Source organism: Amphiura filiformis, chromosome 1, assembly GCF_039555335.1.
Source record: "Amphiura filiformis chromosome 1, Afil_fr2py, whole genome shotgun sequence".
NCBI lineage: Eukaryota > Metazoa > Echinodermata > Ophiuroidea > Amphilepidida > Amphiuridae > Amphiura > Amphiura filiformis.
The window spans coordinates 34579886-34598385 of NC_092628.1; the positions used below are offsets into that span (position 1 = coordinate 34579886).

Sequence of the window (18500 nt, forward strand, 5' to 3'; positions counted from 1 at the left end):
TGCTTGAGTAATATGCTTATACACATCCTATCAAAGCATCACACACTGCAATGGCCTGATTTACATTGAACATACTTGAGTTAATAATTGTTTAATTTAAATTCAAATTGCATTAAGTATATAGTTGCTCAGATATATTGCGGAGAATAACTGTGTTACTTTGTACACTTTACCCATAATGCCACACTTTCTCAGGTATCTCCAACCCAAAGTGCTTCATACCTTTCATTTATGTATACAATATTAATGGTGTGTATCCAAGGAGGGGAGGGAACTGGTAAATGCCCATGGTGCTGAATTATGCTGACAATACCATTAAACAATTTCAATCACAAGATGTGAACACTCGTAATACCTCAGGAGGGGGGGGGGGATTTTTATCTTCAATACGAAAGGTCCAAATTTTCCTGATGGATAGCTTTTCATCCCAGCTACATACACTACATATCATTATCATTAAGTACATATCATTAATTTAAAATGATTTAGTTTAAAAATTATTTGAAAAGGACATTCCTCGTATTCAAAATGCAATTTGGCCTGTCTGATGTGCTCTCAGGCCCCACAAATAATCCCATAAAGGGTGGGCGGACCCATTAAAAGGCTTTCTGATAATATTCTGAATGATTATTAAGTCAATGAGAAGAAGGTATGTTTGCCCTTTCCAGACGAACCAAAAAAATCTAAAAATACCCTGCCCTCCCCCTTATTATAAGGTGAAAAGATTTATTTTCTCATGGTAAATGAATGTGTGAAATAATTATAACCTGAAATTTCAAAGAAGCGACACCCAACTACCCTTCATGTTCATTTATAATTTTTTCTTTCTCTGAGATGTCTATTCCCCCTCCCAAATCTGACTGGCTGAAAGGACAAACAAACTTTTTTTCTTGGCCTTGGATTACCAATTGTAACCTTACAGATAGTAAGGCATCAGTGAGATTTAGTGTTTTGCAAGGAATGGTCATAGGTTCAGAGTGACTGTTGTATATTAATGATTTACATACAATTTATTGGGCAAGTCCATGCTCAACAAATAGCTGCATCAGATCAGCGAAAGCAGACAACCATCTACAACAACCAAAAGAGTAAATACGCCCATTCTTAGGCACCCACTTCAAATAACAAGTTGCAGCTTCACATCATCTTTTTCATCATAAATTAATGTACTGGGTATGATATCTCACTCACTAAAAAGAGAAATTCATGATACAGGAGTCGGATATGCTATCTTTAACCATTATTCCCTGACAGATTGCACAAAATATCCATTGGTTACTTGTTCAAGCCTATGCTCATACACCTACACGTATTCTGAATTATGAAATCCAATAGGCTTCTTGAGCCAGTCAACTTAGCAATGGTCATATTCTAACATGCACTATGCCAGCGAAGTAAGCCCAGCAGAAGACTGGAAGATATAGCATAACAATTGTGACCTACTCTCTTACCTGGTCCCTTTCATAGATATGGTTTGAAAAAAAAAAAAAACATATTTCAACCAAGTTGATCTAACCACTCAGTTCAAAAACAACAATAACAGTGAACACTCTATAAAATATTACCCACTCTGAATAAGAATTAAGTACTGTTGGTCTGGAAATAAAGCAGCCACCAATTTGGCCAGTAAATCCGAGCATCTTTAAAGACTTCTCCGAATTCAACACATACGACTTGGCTAGCAGTGTATGTTCTTTCAAGGCAATATAATTCTTGTTATCAACTGTTGACTCCAGGATTTTCAGAGCTTGTAAAGCTTGGCTGCTAGGACGTGGTGCATCTGGGGAGGTTGGTGATGTTGGATAAGTCTGTGCATCTCGAATGGCGCCAACTTCCATTGGTTTGAGACGGATATGACCATTGCGTAGTACCTGGGCTGATATGAAAGATGCCATACACCGAGAGATGAGACGAAATCTAATGGAAGACAAAAGAGTGGATTTGATTTGGAAAATATTATACAAATATTGACTGCTATGAGGGGCATGGTTAAAATTATAGGCCCGCGGTGATCTCAAAACCATGACTATGCCCCGAGGCGTAGGGGCATAGTCATGGTTTTGAGATCACAGGAATCTATATATGAGGTATATAAATTAGTTTATGGTCAGAAATGATTATGAAATGTCATACTGGCCGAAGCTAAATGCTGGTATAACACCAAGCATACAATAAATTCCTATGCCATTTCAATGCCGGAGCATACCTACTCACATTGACTACTCTGGATAGCAGGCCCAGTCCAGAGATAATACAATATGTACTTGGTATTATGTTATATTTGGCAAATTCTTGAGGGAATACTCGGCATGCTTGTAACTCTGCGATATACATACACATGTATACAGGGCCAGAAATTCACAACCAAGTGCGAGAATCCATTTGGATGCAGTCTAGAAGATAGTATCTATGCACCTTATATATTAATGCAAACATACTTAGTATGCTACATGGACACAACAGGTATGTTCGAGCTTGGCCAAGAATGGCCTAATTTACCTGAAACAATTTTAGCTCAAACAAGTCTCCTCAAAGGGCCATTCAATATGGACAATATTTAAGTGTATGCTAAGTTTGACTGAAAATGACCCAACCCATCCATTAACATCTCCCACTGTTACTTACTGATGAGATAGTTGAGACTGTCTTCCCAATCCAATTGCCCCAAGCAGACCACTGGAGCTCCTGTCTTCACCCAGTGCCGACATCATTGGTACCAAATTGTTGAGTGACCGGGATAACGTCCAACTTGCAGTGCCAAAGTTGATCAGGCGTAGTGTGAGTTCTAATGCTCGCCACCACCACAGGAACACTTTGGGCTCATTCTCATGTCTGTGGTACATACAGGAGGATAAAATCAAATCATTAATTACATAATAAATTTTTTCCAGTTCACATAAGGCTTAATATACTCTTAAAAGAGCTTGATCTTTGCATAGATTCAGATTCTGTCCCATCTTTGGGGTTAATTAGTTGATGAAACCATGGACTGTAGAAATATACAAGAGGAATCCATATAGTCAGCCATACTGTCTCCATGTAATTCCCCTAGGACTTTGAATACTACCAATTTTTTGATGGGATGCCAGTTGTTATTTAGGACATACAAACAAGTTAAGAACCAAGTCTTGGATTTTAGTGGTCTAAATACACATTATGTTATTAGAAAACCTCTATAAAACTACAATTAAACATAGAAAATTTGAATGTTAACAATTCTAAAGCATTGAATCATGCAAAGCTGTCAGTACAGGTCCATTGATAGGAGTGATATAGTAGCTTCAGTGGCGATATACATAACAATATGTGCAAATGTGACAGGATCAAGGGGAATGAGTCGCATGTCGGCAATTTTCAATTAGAGGTTTTTTACATCTTCTGGCAGTTTATAAATGCTACATTTTGATACAAACCCCATCAAAATCGGACATCTTGTTACTGAGTTATGAGCAATTTATCAATGGCTGAAAACAATATAAAACAAAAGAATTTGAACACTGTTTTTGCCAATATCTCAAAAACAATATTAGCGACATCCGACTCTCCCCTTGATCATGTCACATATATTCTTACTTTGGTTTACATTGTATACACCAATCCATAAGTTTAGTATACAGTGCACTCTCCTCTTCCAATGTCTGGCATGATGGTAATCGTTGACTTAGATACACAAATAGTGTCAAGTATGCTCCTTGCTTGAAGCTCTCTGCTAAGAACTCATCATGTGTGATTTCAGGTACATTTAGGGTGCTATTCAACACACCCCATCCACGACTTGGATCAGCCATTAGGTCAATATCTGTTTTGGAAAAGTAAGTTTGCCAAAAAAATATTTCAAAATGGGTAATCAATTAGTCACTGCCCCTCTTGGTTGGAAGTAGAAAGAAGTTTTCAAGTGTTTCAATTAATATGCTACATATTACATACACAAATATTACATATTTGAGGTCACCCAGGGACTTGGGCACTCATTCCAATAGATAATTGCAGCTGATGCCCAGTCTCTAAATGCCTTGGGGAATTTGCGGTCCTAGTACTATATACCAATGAGTTGCTTTATACACTATTTGCCAGCCAAGTGTTAAGTGTAATCTGATTATCACTATGTCAACTGGATTGTGCTTTTGAGTCCTGAACCATGATCAAAGTGATCGTCACACAAAGTCCACCACATATACCATAATTCAGATGGTGTGTGATCCAGTTAACTGGGAGTTACTTTGCTGGTGAATATTCCACACTGACTATATGAAGTGGACTCTTCTGATACTGTATGCAATTTGTAGGCTGATTGTCATTGATGATTAAAATTACAGTCTCTCAGCAAATTTGTAGTCCTGTCTCCTAAACTTGCTTCTAGAAGAGGGTCAGTCCATGTCGAAACAGATTGAGTGTACACCCACCCTCTTGGATTTTGCTCTCCTTTGGCTCAGGGGTACCTTTCATGGATCCCTAGGTGAGGTCACAAGAAAAAATTCAAATTCCATTTCGTTTGCGAATGGCGGGCAATCAAAGTTTGGCGACCTCGACCAAAATTGTGAATTTAAGGGGTCCAAATGACAAAGTGCTCTCTTTGACGGGCACTTTCTTCTTAATTGAATCAGTTGTGATCCTCTTTTTGAATGTGGTCACTCACTGGCTGTGTCTGAAATACCTAATGCCAAAAAGATAGATTTGAATTTCGTTGGGATTTCAGAGGGGGTCAAAATCAGCACTTCGTACTGTTCAATCAAATTATCTTGATATTGAAGGACCCATGATAATGTCACAGTGCACTTATAGGTCCTAATTATGTTCAGAATGGATTAACCATATGCCAATGTCTATGAGCAATTAAAAAAAGAGAAATTTCTAGACCCCTACAGAATTTTAGGCCACCCTAAAGTGGTTCAGCCACAAATGGCACTTAAAGTCGGCAAATTTTGACCCCTAATAACTTTAGGTGTACACCAGATATGAATTTCTAGTCTTTTGCATCTGAAAGAATGTAGTTTAATGTTATTAGGAACATAAGATTTGTTTTGTATTTTTTGTGTTTTAGTATTAAGTTGACGCTTTCAAAAATAGTCATTTTTGCCTAACATACCATGCATACAGGATACGGTACAAAATGCCAATTTTAGTATGATATTTTTTTTAATTTTTGATCACTTTATAGCCATTTGTATTATTTATCCTGATATTTCAAGTTGCTCTTGAGTCAAGTAATAAGAAAAAACTACTTTCTAATCCTCTGTATGGATTTTTAAGGGGTCAAAAATGCACTTCCTGGCAACGATGCACATGCAAAGTACAGGTTATGGGGGTCAAATTTCAGAATGCTCCCAATTATGTCAAGTAATATATCAAATTACTCGTATGGTCATGAGGAAAAAAAAATGTATAGTTTGTTATGTGTCAGACCTTTCAGGAGGGCGGTAAGAGGAAAAATGTTCATAGGTCAACGACCTTTTTGAAAGTATCAAAACACAAAAATACAAAACAAATCTTATGTTCCTAGTAACATTAGACTACATTCTTTCAGATGCAAAAGACTAGAAATTCATATCTGGTGTACACCTAAAGTTATTAGGTGTCAAAATTTGCCGATTTTAAGCGCCATTTGTGGCTGAACCACTTTAGGGGGGCCTAAAATTCTGTAGGGGTCTAGAAATTTCTCTTTTTGAATTGCTCATAGACATTGGCTCCTGGTCAATCCAGTCTGAACAGAATTAGAACCTATAAGTGCACTGTGGCATTATCATGGGTCTTTCAAAATCAAAGATAATTTGATTGAACAGTATGAAGTGCTGATTTTGACCCCTCTGAAATCCCAACGAAATTACGAAATCAATCTTTTTTGGCATTAGGCATTTCAGACACAGCCAGTGAGTGACCACATTCAAAAAGAGGGTCACAACTGATTTAATTAAGAAGAAAATGCCTCTCAAAGAGAGCGCTTTGTCATTTGGACACCTTAAATTCCCAATTTTGGTCAAGGTCGCTAAACTTAGTAGGCCCGCCATTCGGGAACGAAATTGAATTTGAATTTTTTTCTTGTGACCTCACCTAGGGGTCCATGAAAGGTACCCCTGAGCCAAAGGAGAGCATAATCCAAGAGGGTGGGTGTACACTCAGTCTGTTTTGACATGGACTGACCCAAGAACAGAAAATCCTATCAACATTGTGATAGTTGAACTTGAAGCAAATATATTCAACTTGTACAACTGGTACAATGTAAAAAGTAGTCATTTTGCATTGATCCACTTTCTGAAAATATGTTTCTTCAATGTGTAAAAAAGATTTCCTTTTATCCGTAATTAAAATTGATAATTGTCCATATTCACCAAGCAACATTGCCATTTCAAGCTATGTCATTTTGGTTCAAGAGTAAAGAGCACAATAACTTACCAGAACTAAAGTGAGCCTCAATACATGCCTCCACTAGCTGGGCCATGTACTTAACCGATGCCACAGTCCTACATGCAGATGTTATGCATGGTAGTGAGACAGCACTACTTGATGTCATTTCCAGCCATCCCGTGATTCCTTTTATTATAGCTTCAGGAGCTCCATGAATAGGTGAACAGTTGTTAAGCAGGGACAAGATGATGTTGAGAAGTACTTGGAGTTCTGGCACACGTTGGTCTGGGGTTCCACCTAGGAATTATAACAGGTATAATTATAGTCTAGCGAATGGAAAATACAATCGCAAAACAATTTTTTTGTTTTCTGCAAAAATGCACAGGGCTTAAGTGTAGATGACCTTGTTTTTGGATTTACTGCATGGTCATAATATTTTCCATTTTCTACATTAAATGATACCAAATAATCCAATTGACTCAATAAAACATAAAATGTAACACAAACACACTTTCACATATCAATGCACAATTGATATAAACAATAAACATGATGATGATGATATACAAACCATGTAAACACTCATGCCCTGTCTGTATTTGACACTCCACCTAAATTTTGGTAGGCAAACTTAGGGCCAAATTATAGGCTGTAAACCAGGGGCTGTCAATCAATGGCCGTGAAGTTAAAAATCCATTTTTTCCAATTTCAAACTACAATTCAATTGTCATGATTGTCCGACTCAGAGTTTGAGGTTCAAATGGTGCAGATCCAAATGTTGGTCTTAATGCCGGAGAGCCTGAAAAAGAGACCTTGACCGCCGTACATACCCATACGTACCACTATGATGTGAGTGCCCCCCTGACTTTAGTCTACTGCCATGACTGTACAATAATTTTGAATAAGGCTAAGCCCTGGCATGAGGCTGAGCTGTGGGAGGGTAAAATGGGGGGGGGGGCATTTTTGGCATGCCGTTTGGAAAACTTACACAGAAATGAAGTGGAATTTGAATTTTAGACAGATATTGTGACTATGTCCAATATTTAAATAGTGACAGATACCAAGCCTATAACATCTTTTGCATGAAGCAGGCAGGTTGCTGTCTATGGCTTAAATCATCCACGTCAGCAAGCTATAACAGAAGCTATTATATCTGATCTGACAATAGACTGTGCCATGCTATAGTCAAATATCAGAGTTTTCGCCATTTGATTGCCTTACTGGACAACAAATATGAACCAGTTAGTAGGGGAACAGCATCATCCCGCATCAGCGATATGGTGGGAAACCAGCAAGACATCATCAAGGCTCCACTTGAACAAACATCTTTTGTTTCTGCAACAGTAGATATCTGGTCTGACCGGCAGATGAGGGGGTACCTGGGGGTGACTAAGCACACCATTGAAATCCAGAAGTCTGACATCAACATGAAGTCATATCTGCATATCTGTTAAGCTGTGACAGATTCACAGGTTCCCACAGGGGAGAAAAAATCTGTGAGACATTTGAAGCCGTCTGTGATGAGTATCCAATAAGGAATAAACTTGTCTACATATTAAGTGACAATGCATCAAACATGAAAAAAGCAGTTACTGTGTGCTTCCCAAAATCCACTGATCATGATGCTGCAGATGATGATAGCAGCCAATGGGGAGAGCTTGATGAAGGTGTGCAGGAAGAAGTAAATCTATTCACCAGGAATTGCAGGAAGCAACGCCTGCAATGTTTTACACACACCCTTCTACTTACTGTATCAGATGACCTGAAAGAAACTAAAACAATAAATCTAGCCCTGGGCAAGGCTTCAAGATTGTGCACATTGCTACACATTTCAGTTGCTCCTTCAAAGAAGCCTTTAAAAGGGCATTTGGGCCTCGCAAAAATTAAAGGCATTCCTGTCCTTGTCTGCACACGGTGGAATTCAACACTGCGACAGGTTAAAGCAGATATTGTGTGATCTTCTAGAAGATCAAGCACAAACTGAAGCAAAGTTCAGTCCCAGAGAATGGAGTCAGTTGCTAGTTACTATATTGGAACCCTTCCTTGAGGCCACTGACTTGGCCCAAGGTGAACAAGTTGTGACGATTGGTCTTGTACTGCCTTGTATTTTGTCCTTGAACCATCACCTTGAAAACATGTAAGTGCTCGGTACCTAACTGGCTTAATCAGAAGCCTCAAACTTTGTCACTGTAATGATGGACACAACCCAAGGAAACACGGTAGACCTACCATTTGGAGAACCATTGTACCTGGTATCCGCCATTCTTGACCCTGCATTCTCCTGATGTGGATCGACAATGTCCTGGCGACTGAAGATGTGAAAGCAAAGGTCAAGAAACTTGCAAGAGGTAGGTCTAATCGTGATGTAATATCCTCTGAATCTAGTATCAACATAGCAACAGCAACATTCACACACTTGTGTACATCAACCGGCAATACTCGGGGCATTGGAGATGGCCGCCAAAAATGAATCAAACCAAACTGAAGTTCTGATATTATATCATATTTATATACATCTCTGTGTGCCTTCATTCACAAATATTACAATGGCGAAGAGGATGGGATCAAGTAACCTGCGGAACAATTTTCAGTGTCAACAGAAGACGATAGACACAAAAGCTTACAAATTAAAAATTCAGCGGTGATCGAATGGAAAATCGATCCGGAAAACGTGGTGCAAACACATCTCGTGAATTCCCGCTGTTCAGTGCGAGAACTCGCACTACAACTGTCACGACTGTCATAGTAGAAGCATGGAAGGGCAATTCTACAAGTTATATAGAAATAATAGCTAAGCATTCTGGTACATAATCTGTAAGAATTTTTATTCAAGACCAATTTACTATATTGTGGCTATTGCTCATAAATTTGTCCAAAAATGCTAAAAAGATGTAGGGGTCAGGCTATGCCATCATTTGCTGAGTTAAATATGTGATTGTTTTGAAAACACATTTGCTGACTCATTTTGAGTGAGGATGAACAGGGCGAACACCAGATCTGGTGAACTGTGAACACTGAACAGCTCTTTGCAGAATAAAATAAACAAATTAACAGCATAGTTAAACTTTGTGTCTGGTGCCATTATGCTTAAAGTACATTTTAATGGTATTGTTAATTTGTTAGTTCAACTTCAAGTCTTTGAAAGAGTAGAACAGAGAAGGAAATGTGTGCATGATACAAGACCGCATATATATGTATGATTATACCTGTAGCTTACTCCTGATGGCACAGTTCATGTCCTCCAATGATGGGTATACTTAGGTACATGCAAATATACTTGTTTTTTCCCCACTTTCACATACGTGTGCTGGCATAATTTGCACAAACACACACTTACCAGCAGTAGCTATCATCTCCACATCATTGAGTAGTGAATGTAATGGTGCAATGAACTGATCACTCCTCACATCCTGCAGCTGGGAACATCTACACAGCATTCCTACAACCAGGTTCACATATGATCTCCGTTTGACCTCACCACTCCCGGAGAACTCCATATTTTCCCCCGATGTCAGTCCTGCAGCACTTCTCATCAAGCTATGGACAAAATGTAAAGCCAACTGATTTATTAGTTGAACAATATGTCTTTCTTGTCTGGTGGGTTTTGGAACCACATACCGTAAAACCCCGTCTACAAGGATATACCTAAGAAACGCCCTCAATAAAATTGGTTGCTTGTTGTATTTGGAGTTTGAGCAAATATATACTGGCACTGGGTGGCTATGCATTCCATCTAAGTATGTTGTAACACCAATCAATTGTATTGACATAATAACGACTGTTTAGTATATCAGGATCGTATAGCTAAATTGATAGGCGTCAGACTTTGGAACTGAAGACATGCTGAAGAGAGCATGGTCCGGGCACCGGTTCCGTTTTTCATTCTCGTTTAATTTTAACTTTTGACATGTTCTTTTTATCTTTCTTCAAATCTACCTTTCTACTTTTAATTTTAGGTGTTTTTTTTTTTTTTTGTTTTTAGTTTTTGTTTTTGTTTTTTTAGTAATTTTGTGGTTTTATAGAAACTAGTAAAAGCATTTATTCTAAATAATAAGCGAAACCCACGGTTAGACAGATGTGTTGTAACTACTTGTCTGTCCTCGTCTTTGCAATAAAACCTATGTTGCACCTTTGTGCCATCCCAATTCTTGAGGAATGGTAGGTAGGGTGCGTTTTTGGCTTAAGCACGATTTTGTTTCTACTTGAAATGAAATCAAAATAAATATTGTTCTGTTGCCACAATTGCAGTTTTTTTTATTTAAAATTAATAGATGAGGAATAATAATTATTCCATATTTGAATCTATTGTCCCATCAAGAATGATAGAGTGTCTTCAAAAACTTCAATCAATTCATCTGACAAAGGAAACTATTCTGGTCATTCAATTTTGTTTCGCTTGCACCTGTTATATCACAGGCGTTGGTAGAGAAGGCACACTTCTCTTGTCTTCACCGAAGTAGTGATGTAAACACTAACATGATTAATTACCATAGCTAGCAATGGACATACACTATTTTTTGTTCCACTTGAACCCATACTATATGCTATTCGCTGTCGATGTGCGTAATTAATCGGATTAACTACCATAGCAATTGATGAATACAATTTGAATATATAGCCCTGCACTTCATCGTTCACGTGGCACCTATGCATTAAACCATAGTTGTCAAAGAAATGCTAATCACTCGCCATGTAAGATTAGTATTTATGAAAAGAGTGGTATTCAATCTATGTTTGGTGACATACGCGGGTGATTAGTGCAATCTGCTTGATGGTAGTTATTGCGATTATTACGTCACCGACAGCTAATTGTAGTATAGACGAATCCAACAAGCCAAGTGATGGTCAGAATTTATTCGGCCATTATACGCTGGTGAAGTTGCGTAATTACTCGGATTAATTACCATAGCAATAGGTGAAAACAATTTTGAACATATCGCGCTGCGCTACAAGCAGGTTACACTCATCACCTGTACTGTGTATGTCTGCAATCATAGATTGAATACAATACTGGTCTTTTCAAAGATCTTACAGGTGCAGCATGATATGGTTCAATGAAGAGGTACCGCCTGAGCGTATCAGTGTATAACGCGGTATATTCAAAATTGTTTTCACCTATTGCTATGGTAGTTAATCCGATTATTACGTAACCGCCAGCGTATTGAAATAAAACAGGAGGATGTGAGTTCATAAGGGCAATGTCGGGGATTATAGGTGGAGAGATGAGAGGTCCGACCAACAGCCATAGCGAATGGTTCATGTTCAACTAATTCCAGCGGACGGTCTGTGGCTAGTAAGGAATCGTCTTTGACCACATGCGCAGATCTGTCTCGTCAGGAAGATATTTAATATCCCGAATTTATAATAGGCCTATGCCTACCAGTTCCATCGTATAACCGATCTGCTAGAGAATATTTGTTACCATGTTTAATAAATTCGTATTTATCGTATAATAAAATGTAGCCAAATGTAGGCCTATATTATGTGTCACACGGTTTTCTGCTGAACCACTAGCAGGCTATGTTACCACATCTATGACAATGACAAAGGTGAATTTTGATGATTTTTACGATCGTCCGGATGAGCAAATCACTGAATGGGTCTTTAGTTCCCTCCTCTCCTTATCCTGCCAATATTATATGAATCAAAGAAAATGAAGAAAAAATAAAATTAAACAAGAAAAAAAGACAAAGAAAAGAAACAATAAAAGAAAAACAATAGAATAAATTAAACTAAATATGAAAAAAAAATGATCACGAAAGGAGTCTTTAGAAAATGCAAGAAAATATAAATGAAAAGTTTGAACAATATTTTGTTTATAAAAGTTTGTGTGACCGTGATGAGGCTCGAACTCACCATCTTCCGATCTAAAGAACCAAAGTCTTATGCCTTGCCAAGTGAGCTATGCTCGTGAGATCTGAAATAAAGATAAAATAATACATTGTATACCTGCTTGTGTCGGTAAATGATTTGCTCAAATTCCATAATGATATAATATTGTGGAGGGCGCTAGCGTGAAATATGCTATCATCACAGTCGCTTCTATTCCTTATAGACGGGTTTCTACGGTATATGATTAGGTTTCATACACACAATTAAATTCTACTAATCTATTGAGACCTACAAACATCACTTACACAGTAGGCGATTTCAAACAGGCAACACTTGATAATACAACAAGTATAAGGCGACGAAAAAACCCACACCCTGTTCTACAGACGAACCTTTCAAGAAGGGTCGGTCGGTCGGTCCTATATTTTTTTTTTTTTTTTTTTTTTGGAAATGACCCCAAAAATCACCAAAATTTGTAAATAATTTGCAATTTGAGAAAAAAAAAAAAAATTGTGTTCCTGAAATTTCCAAAATTTGAGTCGGCATTCATTTGTACAAGAAATTTTTTCCCCAATTTGTTCTAAATCTGAGTCAGTCGGGCCCGCAGAACAGGGTTTTTTTCCGTTACCCTCTGCACAATGTGTGTTAGTGTTAGGGTTAATTTGGTATTCTTAAGTTATTCCCAAGTATCTATGGTTTACAGAAAAATCAATAAAAGAATTTTTTTGTTTTTCTATATTCTATGGTGTCATAGCGGATAGGCGGGTCCAATATTGTGAGCAGTGGATGCCAGTGCACTCATTCTCAGCCAGTTAAAAATTATTTTAATAACTAAAATTAATTACTAATTAAAAAGATATATTACAACATCACTTGCCCGTACTGCAAGTCTCGGGCGCGTATTACACACTAGACATATGTCTACAACACGCTACATACGCACGCCTCGACAAGCGTGTTCCAAGATGACATGGCCACTATCCTATATTGCCGCGTAGACAACACCTAGAAACCAATGAAATTGTGCGCACCCCACTGACTAAGATTGTCTATTCATTATTACTATGTGCTTTTGCAGTGGTAATCATGCAAAGGTGGGAATGGGTAGAAAGCAAAATACAGACATTCACTCACCTAAGTGAAATGTGTGCATCTATTTGGTTCATCACAGTCATTCTATTACTACTGTAGGAAAGGTTAATAGCAGACAGCACATATATAAGAAGCAAAACAACACCCACATGTAAGAAAGTTAGATAAACACACACACATTAACTTGCAAATGTGACACCACCTGATTCAACTACCCCAAATGAGACAATTTTAAATTAAGTTTAATATTATCGTTACCAACGTGCAAAGTAACTAACTTGTTGAAATTATACATCCTGAGCAAGGCTGCATAGTTATAAGCTTTTACAATCTCGTAAATAGATTCATCAGGTTTGCAAAAACAAAACGTCAGATTACAATGTTTATTTTTCAAAACCAAAATAATGAACTAACCTGACGGCCAAGACATCAAAAATGTCAGGTTAGTTAAGTTTTAACTACTTTGGTTTTGAAAAATGAACATTAAAATCCAAGCTTTACGATGCCAATTATTTGATGCATCTTATTGTTTTTGCTCTTTTTTTGCCTGTATCTCAATTTCATAATTGCTGCCTGTCAGGGCATAAGCCAGGATTTGAAAAAAGGGCGACCAACCCAGTCTGGGTTTCTGGAAGAGCGCTGCCAATGGCCGAAATCTGGCTATTCACCAAACCAGGAAGTAAACAAGCTTAAATAAAATGGCGCCCATCGAAGGTCGTACTTGGGAAAACATAAGGCTCCTAACAGTGGTTTGTAACCTTTTTATAGACATTTAGAGGCTCCTAACAGTGGTTTGTAACATTCAACATGATTGTACATCTAAAAAAGCTTCTTTTTTTTGTTGGACGGCCTTGCAGACGGCTTTAGCATTTTGTAGGCCATCCATCTGTCCATATGACGGCTGGACGGGTCTCCAGCTAAAGCGTTGCTGCCTGTGTGTGGTTGAATCAAATGGTGTCACATATTGTATTAGAGGTGAGTGCAGCAAACTATATATTAGATTAACTGATTAACCATGTTTGAATCCATGTGTCTCACAGTAAATATGCAAGTACTTGCACCAGCACTGATCTACAAGTCATAAAGCTTTGGACATCCATGATTGGTTAAGTCTATGCATGCAATATATCATGCTTGAATGAAAAATTAGTGTCTAGAGCTGATTATGGCTGTAAGGGAATTGCCAAGAGATTTAAGAGTAAGTTAGAATGAAGTGTAACTAGATTAGTACCAATGGAAGAAGCACAACAAAAGTACCTTATAATGTCTATTCTAGCTACTTTCAGCATAACATGTAACATTTTGTCAAACCTGATGGAATTTTCTGGTTTAGATTTGTCCATTCCTAGGGCATGTCTGGGATTACTACGATCCAACTGCCACTTGGCTGCAGAATTATACGAGCTGCTGTCTAAATGTTGCCATGGAAACTGAGCTGCATCGGTCATAAGCTGAACCATTCCACCATCCTGCAATACAAATATGGCAATAAAAATATGTGAATTGTTTAATTTTCTGCTCTTCTGGGTAAAAACTTTCATAAAAAAACTTTTTATGAATGGTTAAGACTATTTTATTGCAGAAATATTGGCTGTAAGTAACAAGGGGGTGAATGACTTAAGGTGTGTTTCTATTGGGACCGTTTACCGGTAAAAAGACGGTAAAGGGATTATTTCTGCTCAATAGAAACTGACCTTCCCCGCTATTTACCGGTAAACAGAGAGACGACGTTTTCCTTCTTGAGGAAGGAAAATAGCGGGGACGCTTACCGGTGAACGTCAATAGAAACTCACTCAGTTCCGATTGAATGCGCATACAGGGAAGAAAACGGAAGTTGAATCGCGAAATTGACCTCTGCATCATCAATGGGCTAGCTTGTTTATGTATTATACCATTCCGTTCGCAAAAATTCTTAGGCCTAATTTGACTCACTTGCTATAAATAAAGTAAACGGAAGAAATATTCATAATGCATTATCCCTGCAGGGGGGATTTCCCAATGGCGTAATTTGATGTTTGAGAACGAATGAAAACGCTAATAAAAAAAACATTATTCTTCAGTCTTCTTTTCTCGTGTTTGCTACCTCATTTTTAGCCAAACAATTAAGAAAATACTACAATATTAAAATCCACAATGCTTTGCGATTGACAAGGGGATTGACCCCAGTGCACAACCTTTTGCCGGCAAACTTTTAAGGTGTGTCAATTGACGCTGTTCATCGAGTGTTTACCGGTAAACAACGTGCAATGGAAACTGACCGTTACCCGCCTTTCGCCGCTATTTGACGGTGAACAGTTTTACCGGTAAAATGCAGGGGACTCAATAGAAACACGCTATTAGAGATTCAAATAGCTGGAGTCTGATCAGCTCATAATCGTCAGGATCTGTTCCTGCGGGGGCTTAGAGGGGCTTTCAGAGTTATGCAGGGGGCTTAATGGCTAAAATCGCCAATCGCTGATTTTAGATGATTTTTAACAAAGTGCGGGGGGCTTCAGCCGCCAAAGCACCCCCCTGGAAACACCACTGTATAACAGCACAGATTAATATCAATAAATTTTATTTCGAGAATTGTCTTGTGACATCACATCTCCCCGAAGTATCACAAATTATTAATTCAAGTCCTATACTTTATCTACTTTAAACAAGCACAATATATATGTGTCAACTATATATCACTCTTAACGTGGGTCTACTTTTCAGCCTAGTGGTAAAAGCCCAACAATTCCCGCTGATTACGAGCTGATCAAACTATACTATTTAAAAAATTATGATGGCTATATGGCTAAAACTTGTTTTTATTTTTGGTTGAGCAGAGAATAATGATTTGCAGGCTTAGTTTACCTACCTCCAAGCTCAAGACCACTTCCTCATTGGCAAATATAATGAGCAAACTTAGTAGATAGGATAGAAATTTGTTGATAGTATCAGGTGTGGTGTTTTGAGAATAGATGCTCACAAGATGGCGCCAGTCAATGTGAGGGAAGATGTGACCAAGGAACAGTAATGAACTAGGATGCTTCTCCTCATAAATCTGTAAAACAAACAGTCAAATTACTACAAATATAAAGCGGGTGCATAACTTCTGTAGCCTGGAAACATGTAATCTCAAACTGAAATCAGTACCAATAAGATCATCACAAGTATTGATAATAGTCCTAGTGCGCAATACTCACATACCCTTGCATACAATGCAACTAAAAGACATCAAGATGTAAACAAGTTTTGTTCATTTTTGATTATGGGGAGTATTTTGATGGTAACTTAATTTTTGTGCAACAAATTAGTAGTATTAAAATAATATTTAACTGACTAAGAATGAGAATAAACGATATGAATTTCTGTTTTACTATCCTCTACCATGTGATAGACAAGAGGCAGGTGTAATATTTTATCATAGTGTGCCCAGGCATCCACTACTCAAAATATTGGACCTGCCTATTGTCTATCACACGGTAGAGGATAATAAAAACAAAAAGTCCTATTGTTTATTATCTAATTATTAAAGATATATTCAAGCACAGCCTGAATGTATTCAAATTTAAACAGTCCACAGTTGCCTTTGTATGAGCCCTTCTCAAAAGTTGATTATTCTCCATTTATTTGATATCAAGAGTACTTATTGTCACACAACTTACCCTAACCATGAGTTCCATAGCTTGTAGATCAGGATGATATTGATTCCATGGACAGTTAATAAGACACTGGTGATACACATGTAGTATGTCTTCTCTTAATCCTTTCCATGCTAATACTTGACAGTAGTATGGCCATAGATACGTCATTGCATTCTTAGCTGAGGATGCCACCATGTCTACACAAATCAAAGAGTCAAGATTTTCATAAGTTTTCATTTTTCAAATCTTGAAATACTACTACAACCAATTAAGCAATCAAATTGTTGCAGGCGTGAGGAATTGGTCTGTTTTGATTATTATGATTATCTCATCAAGTCAGTTTTGATGACATCTAATGCAGTTTACTTGACCGTATCACAAGTGGTCACATGCCATAAATTGGAACTTAACTGACTGCACACCTTTTAATCTAAATAATGATTAACTATATTAAATATTATTTTGGTATGGCCTATAAAATTATTGAAATAAACTGATGGATTTTGTTCAACCACAAACCCATTTTGTTCGATTGTATCAAGTTGATGATTAGTAAATCTTACCTTGGAACTGAGTTTGTAAACAGCCAACAGCTTGCGTAAATATACACATGATACTACAGCCATGGATCCCATCACCTTCTACCCAAGGTGGGAGCAACTGCTTTGTGTTAGGACTAGAAATAACAGGAATATACATTATTCAATCAATATACAATTAAAGTGAGAAAGCATGTTTTTTCAATCCCAGATCCAAGATTTTAAAGATGGTCACAATAACTGGGGCCGGACTAATGAGCTATTTGTGAGTGTTTGTGAGGCTTAGTAGATCATTGGTGATTACCACATCAGTAGGATCCACAACATGCTCATCCATCAGGGCACAGTCTTTAACACCCCAATACATTTGTACATTAAAAGAATAACCTTCGAAAACATGGGTACAAAAACTCATACTCTGCAACTTGAGGTCAAATTTTGCACTGGTTGTTTAATTGAGGTTATTGAACTATGCCATTGGGATGAGGCCAATGTGGTCCACAGTGCCTGCAGAAGTAGATTAGAAGTAGAGCATTGGCAAAGTAGATCAGAAGTAAATAACAGGCGACTATCACTAAGACATTAACAAACAAATCCAGAAAAGAAGACTTTACACAAACATTAATTCCACTCTTACTGCAATTAAACACTTACTCTGTTGGTGACTGAATATCCAGTGCCACTATCCAGGGTGAAAACAAGCTACACATTTGTGTCCATAGATTATGAACAGCTGTAAGCAAACAAGAACAACAACAGTGTTAATCATAGAAACTATAGGTAACCATGAAGCTATGTAGCCTTTACTAGGATCAGCTTATAGGAGGTACTCATAACATCATGGACTGATATACAATGACGTACACACAGCTAGATGTAGAACTGCGCTTTGCATATTGCGTGACTGACCTGTGGGACTGATTATAGTATACAAATCATACCACAAATGAGTGCTTTTAAGACTAGGCATGGGCAAGATGGGCAAGGGGAATGTTCATCTCTCCAAGCTTAGCACATGTATTATTAAAAGGTTGATTAAAGGGGGTCTCCAGCAATCACAACATTATGACTTATATGTAAA

At 37.7% G+C, this 18500-nt stretch overlaps 1 protein-coding gene across 1 annotated transcript in view; it reads right to left on the reverse strand.

Annotated features, from left to right (window-relative positions):
• Positions 1 to 1035: 1035 nt before the first annotated feature.
• The window catches only part of LOC140146073 (ectopic P granules protein 5 homolog), a 74922-nt gene continuing 57457 nt past the window's right edge, over positions 1036 to 18500 (reverse strand). The window contains 12 exon segments of the mRNA XM_072167826.1: positions 1036 to 1640; positions 1642 to 1917; positions 2626 to 2832; positions 3574 to 3799; positions 6391 to 6639; positions 9680 to 9879; positions 13309 to 13359; positions 14578 to 14735; positions 16112 to 16297; positions 16902 to 17077; positions 17444 to 17556; positions 18074 to 18152. Coding sequence (XP_072023927.1) covers positions 1562 to 1640; positions 1642 to 1917; positions 2626 to 2832; positions 3574 to 3799; positions 6391 to 6639; positions 9680 to 9879; positions 13309 to 13359; positions 14578 to 14735; positions 16112 to 16297; positions 16902 to 17077; positions 17444 to 17556; positions 18074 to 18152 — 2000 coding nt within the window. The 3' untranslated portion in view covers positions 1036 to 1561.